Source organism: Hyperolius riggenbachi, chromosome 5 (genome assembly GCF_040937935.1).
Source record: "Hyperolius riggenbachi isolate aHypRig1 chromosome 5, aHypRig1.pri, whole genome shotgun sequence".
Lineage (NCBI taxonomy): Eukaryota > Metazoa > Chordata > Amphibia > Anura > Hyperoliidae > Hyperolius > Hyperolius riggenbachi.
This window is the reverse complement of record NC_090650.1, coordinates 27463997-27482190: the sequence shown is the minus strand read 5'-3', so window position 1 is coordinate 27482190 and position 18194 is coordinate 27463997. Positions and strand designations below refer to the sequence as shown.

At 42.8% G+C, this 18194-nt stretch overlaps 1 protein-coding gene across 7 annotated transcripts in view; it reads right to left on the bottom strand.

Moving 5' to 3' along the window:
• Nucleotides 1–8757: 8757 nt before the first annotated feature.
• SMARCD3 (SWI/SNF related, matrix associated, actin dependent regulator of chromatin, subfamily d, member 3) overlaps nt 8758–18194 on the bottom strand; it is a 132452-nt gene continuing 123015 nt past the window's right edge. For all 7 annotated transcript variants that reach the window (XM_068235235.1, XM_068235234.1, XM_068235239.1 and 4 more), the window contains 4 exons: nt 17368–17503; nt 17097–17219; nt 16006–16107; nt 8758–9931 (listed from right to left, as the gene is read on the bottom strand). In XM_068235235.1, the coding sequence (XP_068091336.1) occupies nt 9878–9931; nt 16006–16107; nt 17097–17219; nt 17368–17503 (415 nt within the window). In that variant the 3' untranslated portion in view covers nt 8758–9877. The remainder of the gene's footprint in view (nt 9932–16005; nt 16108–17096; nt 17220–17367; nt 17504–18194) is intronic.

Genomic DNA, 18194 nt, shown 5'->3' with positions numbered 1-18194 from the left:
TTCCAAAGGGGCACTACGGTGACAGTTTTTCTGACTGAAAGAGCTGGGGTGCAGCAATAACCCCTGGGGACCCCCCCACACACACACACACACATTAGCTGGGGGGCCCCTCCTTGCCACTAGATGGACAACTTAATTTAAACATGAGAATCCTCTCTATTGGGTGCACACCTAGTGTTTGTTCCAAAAAAAAACAAGCAAACCAGAAAATACAAGCAAGACTTACAGCATAGAACTCTGATACCGTGTCTGTTCAGTGCTCCACCGGAATTTAGTTCCCAGAGCAGGACAACTTGAACTGGCCAAATGAGTTTATTTATCTAATTTGAGCACCTGTTTTAGGGAGAACACCAAAGCTCGGTGTGGATTTGCTAAAATGTCATTGCAGAGGATAGAAATCTGGACATGTGTGAACACCATTGACCACCTTCCCAGACTCTGTCTCCCTCTGCAACTGCCACATTGATTCACATTCAAGAGAACAGATCTCTATGTGGAAACACTACATGTAGTCTCATATTAACACTTGGGGCCCTTTCACGCTGGGGTCAATTCATAAAAGGCTGTGGGAAAAAAATCTGGTTGGGAAAATACCGCATTCAGTATTTTAAACTTTTGTGTGCTACGGTAATTCATAAAAATAGGTGCGGTACAAGTGCGGTAAATTACCGAAGCCCATTGACAAAAACCTGTCTCTGTGTTGTTACAAGCTGTTCCGTGCAGTGAGGGCATTGCGATGGCATCCGCACATCCCTTTAGATGTACATGTTTTGTTATACTGCCTCTGCTTGCCCTAAATCTGTCTATTAGTCTTTCTTAACATTCTATTTAATTTCCACAGCTTAGATTTACTTCCAAGAAACTTTACACATGCCATGCTTAGGTGATTTTTCCCCACTAGGGGAACAGGGGCTGTTTCTATTGGCTCCCTGCTCCCGTCAGTCACAGCTACCACTGCTTCTGCTTGCGAGTCACAGTCTCCTCACACAGACTCTGCACTCTTTTCACCACTTCAAAGCAGACTGCTTTACTGCTTGTTGTCAGCTTTATGAATTGACATTTACTGATGTGTTGAGGTAATTACCGCAGAAGTCGGTAATTTACCTCACTGCTCGGGAATGTCAACTTTTCATGCGGTAACAGCTTTTATGAATTTACATTTTCCTAAGTGCTCGGTAAAGTCAGCTGTTTTCTGCATTACCAAATGCGGTAATGGTTTATGAATCGACCCCATAGTGGTGGTGCGGCGCGCCAAATTGTCATACTACTACCGCAGCCTAATGAAAATTTATTGGGGAGTTCATACTCCTCACATTGCGGTATGCTGTGCCAAAAGTGCCTTATCTAATGCGCTTCCATACCTATGTTACCGCGCGGCGATGTGCGTCGGGCCGGAAGTCATGTAAGTCTATCGTAACGTGCGCACCACAGCAATTATCTGGGTCGCGCACACGTGGAAGCGTACTTTATACACTTCTGCACATATTGATTGCCGAACAGGAAGTGAACGTCCCTTACTGCTTGGCCGGATGCCAGATGGGGAATACTGCATAGTAACGCGGTATTTCCCGAAAGCCTGTTTGAGCTGGTGCGGTTGCCACCCAGCCAATATGCAGTGTGAAAGAAGCCTGAGACTGCCAGCTATTTTTACAAAGGCTACATGCCAGTGCAAGCTATATTTGTAATAAAACAGGAGAAACCGAGGCGCCAACAAGGATAAAATAAAATCCGCTTAAAAAGAGGGACGTAGGTGGACTCAACTCCCTCAGGTACAAAATGACTGGACAATAAGCCGTTATAAATAACAATAACATTTATTGGAAGCTCTCCAGGTATGCAACGCGTTTCGCGGGCCAATATCCCGCTTCATCAGGCAATCAATGTGGAGAAACACAGCAATGGTCAATCTTTGAGCCAAGAGCCAAGGATCGCCGTCCTGTTCCAATTCTAGTGCACGGAGGTGAGGAGGGAAGGGGTGGGAGGGGGACAGGGAGAGAGAGAGCCTCGCTGAGGCTGCAGTAAAAAAAAATAAAGTCTGCAGCGATCTGACCCCTCTGGCAGCACGTCCCCCTAGGGCCAAAAAAAGGAGGTGAGTCCGATCGCTGGGCTCCCAAGCTGGGCTGTGCAGGAGGCTGAAAAGCCTGCACAGCCCAGCGCTGCATTAAATGGCCTGGTCTTTGGGGGGGGGGGGGGGGGGGGTAGCACTGTGGGCGTCAAGTAGTTAAACGTCCGTGGCAAAGGAATATAGGGCCACAAATATGCCTATAGACGGCCACAGCAGGCGGAAGTAGTTTTGTATTAAATACCTTTTAGACGTCCGTGGCATATGGATGCAAAACCACACGACACCTAAAGAGGTCGTGGCGGTCTAAGGCCAGGGTCACACTTATTTGAATCGCATGAGTTTTAGAAAACGCATGCAAAAAATGCACATAATTATATTCTATGAGTCACACACAAAAAATGTATTGGTATAAGTTTTTCAATGCGTTTTTAAAACTCAACAAGTTCAATTTTTCTGCATACTGTTCTGCATGCAATGCTTTCCTATGGCGAAAAAACTCACATGCGGTTTTTTTTTATGCGTTTTTTTTTTTTGCCCAAAAAAGGTAAATGCTAATTTAAAAAATATTTATTTTTACTTGTTAAATACAGGGCTGTGGAGTCGGTCCAAAAATCCACCGACTCTGACTCCTCAGTTTAGGATGACTCCGACTCCGACTCCTCGACTCCGACTCCTCTAATTTGCATATTACAATTTTGTTGATTAAAAGTATATAACATGAAATTCGTCTCTTAACTGCCAACGCCTAGGAAATTTACAAGACAACTAAAGTGAGAAGGATATGTAGACTACTATATTTATTCCCTTTAGACTAAAACTAGTCCTTGGTAAGAGTACTTGTAAAAGGTACAAACCGGAACAAAGAACATCTATCAGGCCCTAGGCAATGTAAGTGTGGGTACATGTAAGAATGATGTGCAGGTACTCTGCAGGGGAATGAGGAGATTCTTCCTCTATTACACATTCTTCATGCACAATCTGAACAAGGTTTATGGGTGACAGACAACACCTCTGTGTTCAATGTGCACAGCATTCTCAGTGGATTCCCTGCAGCTCTGTGGGGAGTGCATATGTAGAGTATAGTACTACTGTGTAACAAAGTAAACCTGAGACAGATGAAATTAAAGTTTTATACATACCTGGGGCTTCCTCCAGCCGCCTTCAGGATAATCAGTCCCTCGCTGTCCTCATCCGCCACCTGGATCTTCTGCTGAGTCCAGGTACTTGAGCCAGTCGGGCGTAGTGCGCATGCACACACTCTGCCGCCAGGAGCATACTACACCTGTGCAGCACTATTGCGCAGGTGCAGAATGTTCCTGGCTGTGGGAGCGGCATGCGGCCGGACAGCGCTGACTGGCTGAATTACCAGGACTCATAGCAGAAGTTTCGGGTGGTGGAGGACAGCGAGGGACTGATTAGCCTGAAGGGGGCTGGAGGAAGCCCCAGGTATGTATAAAACTTTACTTTTCATCTGTCTCAGGTACCCTTTAATTTGTAGTCACCAAACCAAATTTTAACAACATATCAAATTTTTGATTTCATCAGCAAGGGGAGTGCATACATTTGCATAAATCAGCATCAGTGCACAATTATTTCCATCTCATTGACCATCTCTATTAGTGACACAGCTACACATTAGGCTGTATTCTTACAGCATAGATGTTATTTAGTATATATAAGAGATTCCTGTGTACACATCATATATACTGTACAGTCACAATCAGATATGTATATCTGACCTTAAAAATACGGGAACTGCTTTATTGAAGCAGCACAAGTAACTAATTTTGATTGGTTTATTTCATTTTTGTGGACAGCTATTACTGTATATATACTGTATTTATACATTATTTTTAATGACTATTATCTGAGAAATAGAACATTTTATCATATTTTCTATTTTAATTACAGTTACAAATTCATTAGGAGTCGGAGTCGGTGCATTTTTTCCCGACTCCGACTCCAGGCACCCAAAATTGCCCGACTCCACGACTCCGACTCCGACTCCACAGCTCTGGTTAAATATGAGTATTGATTCAAAAGAGCAAACGGAAATGCATAAAATCACCGATGCAAAAACACCCTAAGCAGAAAACTGAGAGTGTTCTGCATAGACAAGTGTGTGACCTTTAAGGGCTAAAGCTCTTGTAAATACTGTATAGGGGAAACATTATCTTCTGAAGACGAGTGTGACGCATGTTTTATGGTTCACGGACTGCTTCATCAAAGGCCATTATTGTGTGCAGTCAGAAAAAGCTTGCTGTATAAATAAAAACAATCCAGTCTGTAATGTATATGATTATTGCATTAGATGTGCATCGGCAGAGGATTATGCTGAAGTGTAGAAGAGCTAGCTGTCTCACAAAGAGGAGAGAGGTGGAAGCGAAGGAGAAAGGGGGGAGGGGGGTATGCGGATGGGCCCTGGATACCTGAAGAACTTGTTGCAACTGCATCACACCCCCCACAATCTTAGATCAAAAGGACGTAACACCTTGGTCACCCCCAGAGTCCACCTTAAAACCTTTGGAGACAGGGCCTTTTGTCATGCTGTCCCTACACTTTGGAACTCACTGCCACACCCAATCAGGACAGCTCCATCTCTGGAAGCATTTAAGTCTAAACTGAAAACCTACCTCTTCAGTTTGGCATTCATGAACATCTGACTATTTCCTCTGTAAAGGGGCCCATACACCTAACGATTTTCCCGCCGATATACAGCAGATTCGATCACTGTGATCGAATCTGCTGTGAAATCGATGCGCAAGCGCTGACAAAACGATCAATTTCCGTCCGAAATCAATCATTCCTGTCGATCCATCCATGTGGAAGATTTTTCTCGATCGCCGGCGGGTCGGGAGTGCGTCGATAGCGGCGCTGAAATGACCGCAATACAGCGGAGATACATTACCTGTTCCGGCCGGCGCGACTCCCCCGGTCTCCGCTGTCTTCTTCTCCGATCCGGGCTCCAGCTTCACTGAACTTCCTGTCCTAGCAGGAAGTTTAAACAGTAGAGCGCGCCGCGGTGGTGCAACGGTAGGACAACCAGTTCAGGTGAAGTCTCTAACCTGATGGATGTCAAGTTACTGGATGAGTAAACAGAGTTCCTGTGTGCCATCAGCAATGTGTATGTGAGTATGGACAGACATCAGCAATGAAAAATGAATCAAAGAAGCCACTCGCCTCTATAGATAAGTGTAGCGTATACTAGTAATCGATCAACATGAATCTGGCAGAGATCGATGCCGCAATGTGGCCACTCGATCGTTGTTACAAACGATTTCAAGAAAGGTCTGTCGGGTGTGTGGGATTACTGATGAACCCCGGGTGGTCTACCCCCATGTGTAATGTGTACCCCCGGGCAGTGTTGCAGGCCCACCTAATTGCTGGCATGCTTCCTCCTGTGTCCCGTGACTTCTCCCTATCGCTGCCGGGCTCTTGTACCATGTGACCCCGCTGCTTGCACTGACATGTATGACGTAGAACACAGGAGGAAATCCCGGGGGTACACATTACATGGTGGGGGGGGGGGGGGGGGGGCACTAGGTAGATTTACAATAGATTTCATGCTGGAGTCTGCAGTATGTGGCCAGGTAATAGATCCCTCCGTAATAGAGATGTCCGTAATGAGCTCATTACGATTTTGCTAAATTTTGCTTAGTTTTTGTAATTATGATCGTAATGTTAAAATTGTAATCACGAAAGATTATGTGAAATTTTGTGTAATTATGATAATATGCAAATGTTTGTAATTATGATCATTTTCAGGATGAAATTTTCATAAGTTTGAAAATTTCATAATTACAAGTATTTTTCAGGATGAATTTTTGTGTAAAACAGGAAATTAGGATTTTGTGTTACCCGTAATTTCATGTAATCTTTTCATTTTACAAGAAATTACAAGTAACGCAAAATTACGATTTAATGTGAAATTATTAAACAAAATGATGAGTTTTCTGATAAATACGAATTACAATTTAGTGTCATAATTGTAAACTGTGTATCGTAATTACGAAAATGTAAAATTTCAGCTCATCACTACTCTCTAATCAGATTCAATCACAAAAGGGATCCGATGGTCGATCTTGTGGCCATCTAGAAATGTATGGCCACCTTAAAGCCAATGGGTACCGCTATAAAAAAAAAAAAAAGTCAGATACCTAATGAGAGGGAAGGCTCGGTCCTAATGAGCCTTCCCTCTCCTCTTCCGGTGCCCTCGGTGCTGCGCTGGCTCCCCCGTTCGTGTCCGCCACTGCAGGGACTTCGGAGGTCTTCGGGAGCACTCGGGCTTCCGCAGACAGGCTGCTCCATACTACGTACGCGCGAGCGTGTCATAGAGGGCGCTCGCGCATGCGTACTATGGAGCGGCCCCGTCCTCGGGAGCCCGAGTGCTCCCGAAGGCACGGGCTCCCGAAGGCTTCCGAAACATCCCTTCGGCTGCGGAAGTGGCAATATTTGACCGAACTGGTCGAATACTGCCACGGGGGATCCTGCGCGGGACCGGGCACCGGGAGAGGAGAGGGAAGGCTCATTAGGACCGAGCCTTCCCTCTCCTTAGGTGAGTATCTGACTTTTTTTTTTTTTTGAAACGGTAAACATTCACTTTAAAGGGAAGAGGCATATGGATTTTTCCTTTTAAACAATACCAGTTGCCTGGCAGTCCTGTTGATCTCTTTGGCTGCAGTAGTGGCTGAATCACACACCTGAAACGAGCATGCAGCTAATCCAGTCTGACTTCAGTCAGAGCACCTGATCTGCATGCTTGTTCAGGGGCTGTGGCTGAAAGTATTAGAGACACAGGATAAGCAGGAGAGTCAGGCAACTGGAATTATTCTAAAAGGAGAAATCCATATCCTTCTCAGTTTAGGTTCCCGCTGGCTTCACACAACCAAATCGTTCCATATTTTTAGGTGTACTTGATTAGCTATATAGAAAAATCAAAAAAACGTTTCTGTTAATCAGTTTTGTAAAACTATTCAATAAATGTTTCATTTTACATGGTGGAAAAAAATTCCTTCAGAAATGTCAGATCTGTAAAATCTATTGTTTAAAAAAAACAACAGAGAATGGATCATGTGTGATCGCTGTCAGTGCTTATCAGCTATCCCATAGACAGCAATGTTAAAGAGACTCTGAAGTCTTTTTTTTACCTACTTTTCTCATAAAATCCTCTTCAGCATGAATGCCTCACTTGAATCGCCGCATCCCTTCGGCAGATGGGTGATTTACTTCCTTTACTTCCTCAAAGAGGCAGAGCTTTAGGCTGTAGCTCTGCCTCCTCCGCAGTCAATCTATGCTGATCGCCGCCTCTCCCCGCCCCTCTGTCTTCTTTCACTCATAAAGGGCAGGGAGGAGGCGGAGATCCGTGGAAATTCATTGTGGAGAGGCAGAGCTACAGCCCAAAGCTCTGCCTCTCCAGGGCAGCACAATCTGCGGCCTGCAAAGTCGTAGAACTTTGCAAGTCGTTTTCTCACTAATAAATCACCCATCTGCTGCGGGAATGCAGCGATTCTACTAGGGCAATCACGCTGAAGAGGATTATATGAGAAAAGCAGTTAAACGAGATTTCAGAGTCTCTTTAAGTGTGGCTAATGGACACCAGGAAGGCCGTTTTTGCTCTGGGGACTTTGGTAAGTGGCGCAACTGAAATGGAAAATGGTGCAAATGTTTGGGAAGCTTTCGACTGATGGTGTGTTTGAGTAGAAGTGCTCTACAAACAATCAGTAAGCGGCATGAGCCGGCAATGGGGTGACAGGGTGGTTCAGTTTGATGCAGGGACTTCGGCAAGTACATAGTGATAGGATGAGTTGCATAGGTGTTTGCCAACCAATCAGTTAGGCGTATCGATATGAGCGTTATTGTTAAGGTGACCATTAATGATACAATCCTGAGGGTGATTAATCTTTTTCGTCCAAATTCCTGCTAACCAATCTGATCAGATTAATGGAATCAAATCATTTTTTGGATTGATCCCATTAATCTGATTGGTTAGCGGCAGTAAATGGGCATGATCGATCATTTCTGATTGATCGGCCGTGGAATGGTATCGTTAATCGCCACTGTAGAAGAATAATGGTAACATAATGTTACCAATATTCTAATTATTAGGGGCCATTTGCACCAAAAAAGAATGCCAATAACAAATGTACGTCTTCTAACATACCAAGGAACATCCTTCACTCATTACAACTGAAGAAGTTTCTCTGTAAAGGTGGCTACTAACAGTCCAATTTCTAGCAAAAAATCGTTGTGAGCGATTAGAAATTCTGATCGGATTGGTTGAAAATAATCTCAGTTGATGGGCACAATCAATTATGAACGATTATAAAAAAAAAAACGTCCGACTGGATTTTTGTCAAACCAAAATTTGGATTTTCTTGATTGGTTGTGATATATAGGAAGCAAAGATTGGTTTGTTGATGGTGTAGTGAACGATTTTTCTTCCGATCAGAATTTCTGATCATTCGAATGATTTTTCGCTAGAAATTGGAGCATTAGTGGCCACCTTAAGAGTGGCAAAAATAGTGTCCACTTGAAACCAACATATTTTTCTTTGATTAGGACTCTTTACAAAAATATTCCTTAATAGGCTAATTGAGTGCCACCTAGTGGCTTCCATTTGCTAGCATGGCTCTAACTTCATTCCGCTCATCCACGTGTCGACGCCTCTCGAATCAATGACAGAGTCCACAAAGTTGCTAGAAATGAAATTTATTTCATCGTCACTTAGTGACTCTACACACATAGCAGCTACACCAGTAAAGTACAGTGCCAAACACAGTTCTATCTACCTGCACAGTACAGTACTGAACTAAGAACCCAATCAAAACTCGCCCTGTGCTGACTCTTCCCTCCCAATGTGACCAGAAAACCTCCCGATTGGTCTCTTTCAATATGAAAAGACTTCAAGGGGAAGTTGGCCTTCACCACTTGGGCAGGATGGTCGGGTTAGACTTGTTGGGAGGACTTGGGACAAGGATTTAGGTCTTTGGGTGGTTATAGACAGTTATAGAGTCAAGCTGGGAATGTTAGCCTACCCTTAAATACAAGCTTCTAAATATTATGGACATGTAAAAGTGTTCCCATAGACAAACAAGTAGGTGCTTGGGCTATGCGTAGCCAAGCGGTCATTTCATCAGCTTAATGGCATTGGATGTCTTGTCCTTCAGTGTGAAATGTTCTTACAAAGAAATTTGGGTTTGATATGGAACATATATTATGGGAGTGTAAGAACTGTTTCATAAAGCAAACAGTATTTAAATTTCATACAAATAAAAAAAAGGAGTAAGTCAAATCTTATACGATTTAGAAATACTCATCTGCCCATAAGCTGAACTCGCGGTCCTGTATGTGGTGGCCCCATAGAGTAGACTACAAATAGTCCTTGTATAAAAAAAAAAATAATACTGACAAGGGAGCCCATCTGTAGGAACCCTGAACGGAAACAAAGAAATCCCTGCATAGTAGACCCCAATTCCCTCGTTACTGTGGCTTCCAGCCCAGCTTGGTCCAGATGTGATCTGTGGTCCATGCTGGTGTTCCAATGGTCACTAATGCTTATAAACAGGCATTGGCACTTAGCAGACAGCTTGAGCATTGGTAGGAGAAGCTCTCTTGAAGGCAACATGATGGACGGTGGAGCTCACGGAGGAGACAAGAGAGGAACGAGGTCCATATGGCATGCAGAGGCTTCAGGGAGAGGCAGCACCATGATGGTTTTAGGACTCAACCACGTGCTTTGCTGTCCTCTACCGAGCGTTGGTCAGAAGTGAAGGGCTAGAGGGGACAATAATACTGGGACAAGCAATCCTGGAATTAAGTGTTTCGAACCCCCAGAGATTGCTCCAACTCCTGTCTTCTCTGCTGGATCTGAAATACACAAAGTCTGGTAAGTCCTCTACACAGATTCACAACAAATGACAAAACATGATGGACATTTTATGGTTCACAACGTTCTGAATGCAGGTTTGGCATAGATCTCAATAGAAATGAGAAGAAGGGATCACAGAGATTCCATTCCCTAAGGCAGTGATGGCTAACCTTGGCACTCCAGCTGTGACAAAACTACAAATCCCATCATGCCTCTGCCTCACCGAGTTATGCTTAGAGCTTTCAAGAGTATTGCAATGCCTCATGGGACTTGTAGTTCCACCACAGCTGGAGTGCCAAGGTTAGCCATCACTGCTAAGGTACATTAACACATTCTTGCACAGAAAACCTCCTTCCAAAATCATCAGCACTATTTGGGCTTTAAAGTTAACCCGAGGTGAAAATAAACGGATGGGATAAACAATTATATTTATCACCTTACTCCTAAAAATGACCTTTTTTAAGTATTCCATAGTTTTCTTTTATGTTTAAACATTTAGAAAGTAGGTTGAGAATTTTACTGTCTCTAAGTAGTGGCAGCCTATTCAAGTGTGCCAGAATTAGAAAAAGGTCAAAAGTTCATGCATTTTATCTCTCCCTGCCCTCAGCAGTTGTACTCTGCCAGGAAAAATTTTAAGGCTGTAATTTGCTTATCAGTGATTTTGACTGTATTCCCGACAAAGTGCCGACAGGACAGAAGCCGTCACGTCCTTGCCTAGAAATTAACTCTTTCAGGCATCAAAATAAAGCAAGTAAAACAGCCTGGTTATTGATATGTTTTGTACTATACATGCACATGTTTATCTTATCATAGTAGCAGTAGGGTATTGTATCGTGTTAGCCATCAGTAAAAGCAAGAAGTTTTATATCATCCTGATTTAAAACTTCTTGTTTTATGTCATCATGTCACCTCGAGTACACCAAAATGAAAGCCAGACATCACCTCTTCAGTACTCATTAGCTGTACATGTTTGGGAGAGATGCATCATGGGAAACCACAGTTGCTCACTTACAGCTGAATTATTGCAAATACCTTTCTGTTTTAAGAAGGCAAAATTATATTTGATTTGTCAAAAATATTGATTGCCCAAAAGACGTGCCTCTTCTGTTGGCTAAATGGGTTTGATACCAGGGCCCATATGCAATTCACTTTTTCACCGGAGTTTTTTCCTAGGTGATATTTTCACAACTTGTAAATAAAATGCCTTTTACACCACCAGCAAATAAACAAATACTCAGAATATTTTTTCCCATTGCAAAGTACTAACAAGTTATTTTAAATTGCAGATGAAAATGTATCTCCTAAGAGAAAACTCTGGAGAAAAGGTGGGCCAATGCCTTTTAAACCACCAGCATGCAAACAAATACTCAAAATCGTTTTGACAGTACTTTTTCACCTAGTTTTTGGTACTTTGTCCATTGCAAAGTACTAACAAGTAATTTTAAATCAAAGATGAAAAATTACCTCCTAGGAGAAAACTCAGGAGAAAAAGTGAACTGCAAATGGGCCCATGTAGGGAAAGTATAAAAGTAATTGTTGAGTCAGAAAATTAGTTGGTATACTCTATGGGCTGGAACCCACAGGAGCGCTTTTGGCAGCGTTTTGGCAGCATTTTGGCAGCACTGCGATACGCTAGCAGTTTGCCAAAACGCTGGGCTAATATTAATGGATGGGGCAACTTCCACAGGAGCGTTTGCGTTTCTCAGAAACACAAACGCAGGACGTGCAGCATTTTGGGAGCGTTAGCGCTTCAATGTAAAGTATTGAACCGCTAGCGGAAACGCTCAGCAAAACCTAAACTGAGCGGTTTTGCTAGAGTTTTGCGGTTCAGCACACTGTAACAAAATGAAAAATAATTCACAGGACCAATCAGGATAAAAACGCAAAACGTAAAACGCTACGCACCCGCTGGGCAAAAAAATACAATGTTGCAAAACATGACCAAAAACGCGCATGAATCCGCTTGCAAACCGCTCAGACAAAACGCTAGCAGTTGCGTTTTGCGTTTGCGGATTTCAGTGGGTTCCAGGCCTGTCAGAGTTCCCCAACCCTGTCCTCAAGGCCCACCAACAGTGCATGTTTTTCAGAAAACCACAAACATGCACAGGTGAGGTAATTAGTGTCTCAGCAGAGCTGATTAACTACCTTTGTGGATTTCCACAAAACATGCACTGTTGGTGGGCCTTGAGGACAGGGTTGGGAAACACTGCGTCTATGTTATAGCAGTGTCTGATTCAGCATCAGCAATTAAGGTAGCCAAAGTGTGTATGTCAGCATGTAAACCAGTACCTTGTCCACTTTAGCAAGTCTTGGTGTCCAAACAGCTAGTCAACACAGTTTGTTGTCCACCTAAAGGTGGCCACACATCAGACAATGTACGGGCAGATTGACCAAGATTTCTTTATAGGAGGATCGATTTAAATCAAGTGAAGCCACAAAATAGCGATCTGTTTCCAAAATTTTAGTTTCACACTTTATTATATTCACAAAAAATTATTTTTCTTCTTCAAAAAGGTAGAAAAATTATTTGTAAAGCAGCAGAAGAATTTGTGGTACAGACACATAAAAAGCAATACAAAAAGCAGATCATAGACACTGTGTGCTTTGATGAAAAAAGGTAATTTTGGTTCAGGCGACCACACTAGTCCGTTTCAGGTTATTGACCCTTCGTCAGGCCTTTACAAAGCATAGAGAATTATCTTGACCAGAGAATATGTACAGTCATAAAAGACCAAAAATGAATTTAATTAGTAAAGAGGTATCTGTTCCAACCAGACACAACCCGGCACCTGACTGATGGCTGACATAGGGAAAACTCAGCTGCAAACAGTGTGACCAAGAGACAGATCTCTATCTGATCCAATCTGATTGGAGAGAGATCTTGTGCCTGCTCATACACAGACACAGACCATAAGAAGACCAATGGATCGACACCACGTCAGCTTCAATATTTATGCTCTTTTATTCATGTGAAAGACAGGAGCAATAACAGACGCTGTTTCGGGCAGCAGGCTGTTTTTCAAACTGCATCAGCCATAAAAAACACATGTGAAATACACCCTTATATACTCCACCCCCAGATAAAAACACCAATCAGTGTACTACTGGGTGGGACTAAACAAGAGGACCTGATGAGGAACAGGCAGCATATTATGCAAATCACATCAGCTCGTATTTACCTGTCAGCTGTGCACAAAAAAACAGGAAGTATGTCAGCGAATGTAAAGGCACCAATCACGACAACCAGCCAATAGCAATCCACAGAGAAATAATAACACTGCTGCTCACTCCGGCTCGCAAAACCGGAAATGATGTGACGCATGACGCCAGCACCCGAGGGGGTCTATGCGGCCAATTATACGCAACAAAAACAAATCGTCATGCGTATAATAACATGGCGCATAAAATGTTACCAAAGCCTTGATACAACCTTATAATGTGGGTTGTCACCAGCTGGTAAGCCTCTTTCCTTTTTTGGGTATCCATGATTGCAGAGCTGTGCCGTGACCCCAATATTTATTGTGGTGGAGATTTACCTGCTTTTATCCTTTGTTGAAGACTCGTCTTTTGTTTTTGGACTCTGCGCTGAGCATATATAAAATAGCAAAAAATGTTATACTATGCCTGCTGAAGGGCATGCCTGTCCGAGCATGTACATGGCTGCATAACAAGACCCTTCTACTGATGCATATGACAAAACACCAGCAGGATGCAAAAATATGCAAAGATGCAAAAAACTGTAACAGGACACAGGGGCGGGGATCGTGGCACACTGCTGTTCTCCTGAGCGGTGCTCCTCCTATCTACCTGTTGCATACATCACAGACCGATTCCTGATCAATTTCATGCTGGAATCGGCCTTGTGTCGCCACATTAGCTACCTCGCTGGCCTGACACTGTCCCCCCCATTGGCCAGTGTACTCTCCCCTCCCCCGGTGTCCAGTGGACTATACATTACCTGTCCGCCGCTGGCTCTGGGGTCCTCCGTCCATACACACTCCCGACTTAGTTGCCGGCCTGATGTGGGCACGTGTGTGACATCACACACACACACACACCTACATGTACACCGGGCAACCACATGGGGCACATGTATGGACGGAGGACAGTGCCCAGAGCCAGCGGCGGCTGTGGACAGGTAATGTATAGTACACTGGGAGGTAAGTTGACCAGTAGAGGGGACAGCGTCAGGAGTTTTATTGCGTTCGTCACTCGTCCCGATATCGCTCGCTGTTACCGGCACGCACCAGACCGAGCACGACGGCCTGACATCTTGCAGCATGTCCAACTGATTTATGCGACCAATTTCATCCTGAAATTGGTCGCATCGTCGATCGGGCATGCACTTGGCGGCACCGATTTTCATTCAATTCCATTATAATAATCAAATTGCATAGTCGATCGTCCACCTTAATGGCTCTTTCACATCACAGAACGCGTGCAGGAGCTGATTTCCTGCACGCGCTAATGGCCTGCGGCGTAACGTTGGGAAGTTGCGGTGGGATGCTAATTAGCGGCGGTAGTTCTAATTTACCCGACGGGAAAACGCAGCGGCTGGATGTTACGAACATTCAGATGTGACGTAACTCTCTGGAACTCTTTGTCTAATGTGAAAGTAACATGAAAGCTGTGGAAATAAACTAATGAAACAAACAATTGCATGTATCTTCCATCTCCTAAAAATGACTTAAGATATTCCACAGTTTTATTTTGTTTAAATCTACTTGTTAAGTTTTAACTGTTTTATTGATTTTGCTCAATGACACATTCATTGAACTATGCCAGAGCTAAAATCTATGAACTATTGACCTTTATCTCTTTCCTGCTCTCAGAATCCATTTTCTGCTAGGAAAGTGTTTTATAGTTGGAATTTCATATCAGTGAGGGCCACACTGTAGTCACATGATATTTAACTCATTCAGGCAAAGATAGAAAAAATGAACACAGCATAGTTATTAGTGTGCTTGGCACTGTACATACACATGTCTATCTCATTATGTCACACGTCACTTTGGGTATCCTTTAAGACAAAGGTGGCTGAGATCTGGAGGACAACACCCAGGACAATTGCGAGAGGAATCTTTGTCTGCAGCCACCGTCGGCCAAGTTATTTTGGAACTCTGAACTACCTGAACTTGAAGATTATATTTGAAGAATTGAAGCTACAGTAAGTGACTTTCATTAATTAATGCTATCAACATTACCTTTGTACTGTATGTTCTTAAATAACCCTATATTAAATCAATTTAACATTATTCTGGCACAGCTGTCTGTGTTCTCAATTTTGGTGTTGACACTGTATCTTGTACAATAGTTAAACTTTAGTGAATTGCATTCTTAAAGTAAGATCGAGCTGCTGTTTGCTCTCTTAAAGTGTACCTGAGATGAAAGACATCTCAGGTACCATACTTACCTGCGGCTTCCTTAAAAAAAACCTGAACTGAAAATTAAAAGTCAAAATAAGCATACACAAGTCATACTTACCTTCCATGTAGTCTACTCCTCAGTGTCTTTCTCCTGTCCCGCGTCCTGTTTGGTCACTGTGATCAAGGGAATTTTCCGTCCTCCATTTTGAAAATGGCCATTACCCATAACAGCTTTCTGGTCAGCACACAGTTAAACTGTAACATCGCCCACTTGAGCCATAGGGAAACATGGACATTACCCGGTACATCAGTTTTCCTCTCAGCTATAACTGACAGCAACTGATATTTTACTGACAGCAACTGATATATTTCAGATCTGACAAAAAATTGTCAGAACTGGAAGGGATTATTATCAGAAGAAAATGGTGAGCTTCTGAGAGGAACTGATGACAAGGTAACTATGCAATGTTTATTTGAAGTTACCTCATGTGTTTATTTTAAATATTTTTACTCAGTACAGGTTATCTTTAAGCCCTCTTGAGGTCACTTAGTCCTGGCCAGGCTACCAACCCGTATTGTGGAGGACAGAAGCCACCAAGGGAAACCGTGAGGGACTGAGCGGCATCAAGGGGGCTTAAGGAATCCCCAGGTAAGTATAGAACCTAAGATGTCTTTTATCTCAGGTTCACTTTAACATCACGACTTACCTTACAGTAGAAGTATCGGCTGACTGCCTCCTGGGACCAGGGCTCCTGGTAGAAGTCAGCCCGTCTCTCCTGCTCTGGGTTGCCCACCACATCAGTCATAATCTAGCAGAGAGAAACCAAGAAACGGTAACGCATTGTGTGAGGGGTTGAGAGAGGAGCTCTTAACCACTTAAGCTCTCAGTCGTTTTCACTTTATGCATCCGAGCAATGTTCACCTCCCATTCATTAGCCTATAACTTTATCACTACTTATCATAATGAACTGATCTATATCTTGTTTTTTCCGCCACCAATTAGGCTTTCTTTGGGGGGTACATTTTGCTAAGAGCTACCTTACTGTAAATGTATTTTAACAGGAAGAAGAAAAAAAAAAAGAAAAAATTCATTATTTGTCAGTTTTCGGCCATTATAGTTTTAAAATAATACATGCCTCCATTATTAAAACCCATGTATTGTAATTGCCCATTTGTCACGGTTATTTCACCGTTTAAATTATGTCCCTATCACAATGTATCGCGACAATATTTTATTTGGAAATAAAAGAGCATTTTTTCCGTTTTGCATTCATCACTATTTACAAGCTTATAAAAAAAAAAATAGAGAGAAATATTTCATCTTTACATAGATATTTAAAAAGTTTAGACCCTTAGGTAAATATTTATGTGTTTTTTTTATAGTAATGTTTTTTGTTTTTTTTTATTAAACATTTTATGTGGGCATTTTTGGGAGGGTGGGATATAAAAGTGTTTAATTTGGGATAATGTTTGTGTATTTTTACTTTTACTTGTAGTTTTACTTTTTGGCCACAAGATGGCAATCTTGAGTTTGTTTACATGACGAGGGACATAGCTTCAGAAAAAGCGAAGCTTCCGAGAGAAGCTGTCGCTTTTTCAGCGGGGGAGAGGAATCAGTGATCGGGCTCCATAGCCCGATACATTGATTCCGTGGCTACCGAATCCGCGGCCGGGAGTGCGCGTGCGCGATCGGCCGCGGGAGCGCACCTGTCCTCCTTGACGTTTTTATACGTCAAGGAGGACAAAGTGGTTAAAGACCTAAGTATAGCAAACCAAACATGGTCAGGTTCCTTCTTACCTTGAGATCTCGGCTCTGAGACAGCAGCCAGTCTTGAATATAACCCTTTGGATCTCGAGAAAAGCTTAGCATGAAATCTCTCTGGATCTTCAGCTGGTTGATGGACTCAATGGTTTCGTGGATCTGGAAGAAGAATAAGAAACTGTAACTCGACATCAACAAAGTAGAAGTGTAGAAAGTCTCTGTTGAAATACAGTCCCTGTGCTGTCAGATTCCATTTCTCTTATTCCATCCAGCCACAATCCCCTGGTAGCTGCTCCTCTTCCAGTACCTTGTTGTCCAGCGCAGAGATCTCCTGCTGGTTGGCAGTGGACTGCAGAAAGCTGTTCATCTGACCCTTCAGAGGATCCTCCACCTCCACGTCAATGTCATAGCAGGCTGTCTTCTTCTGGTCGGTGGGGTCAACACTGAAAGGACAAAAAAGGGTTTAGTCACAATGTTAAAAAAGGGTGGAGTCTTGGAAATAAAGGTGTCCAGTAGAGTCTCGGTTATTCGGCACTGACGAGGGTCGGCTGATTCCAGATAAGTGTGCTTTCTGGTTGCTTGAGAATCAATATTAAAAATAGGCCTAGCTAATACCATACTATACCCCACTCGAAATCCACTTGACCACTGAGGGGTTTTCCCCCTTTAGGACCAGAGCAATTTTCACCTGTCAGCGCTCCTCCCTTTCTTTCGCCAATAACTTAATCACAACTAATCACAACGACATAATCTATATCTTGTTTTTTTCACCACCAATTAGACTTTCTTTGGGAGGTACAGTGTGCTAAGAATTATTTTACTCTAAACACATTTTAATTGGAATAATAAGAAAAAAATGGGGAAAATTAATTATTTCTCCGTGTTAAAATAAAACGTTCTACTGTGGATAAAACCCATACATTTTAATTTGCCCATTTGTCCTGGTTTTTGCAACGTTTGCAAATTTTCCCTAGTACAATGTATGGCGCCAATATTTTATTCCATTGCTATTTATAAGCCCACAAAGTAAAAAACAACAGTAATATACCCCTTGAAATAATTATTAAAAAAAGTTCAGTCCCTAAGGCAGCCTATTGGGCCAATCAAAGTGCAAGAATCTCGTCCTACAAACTC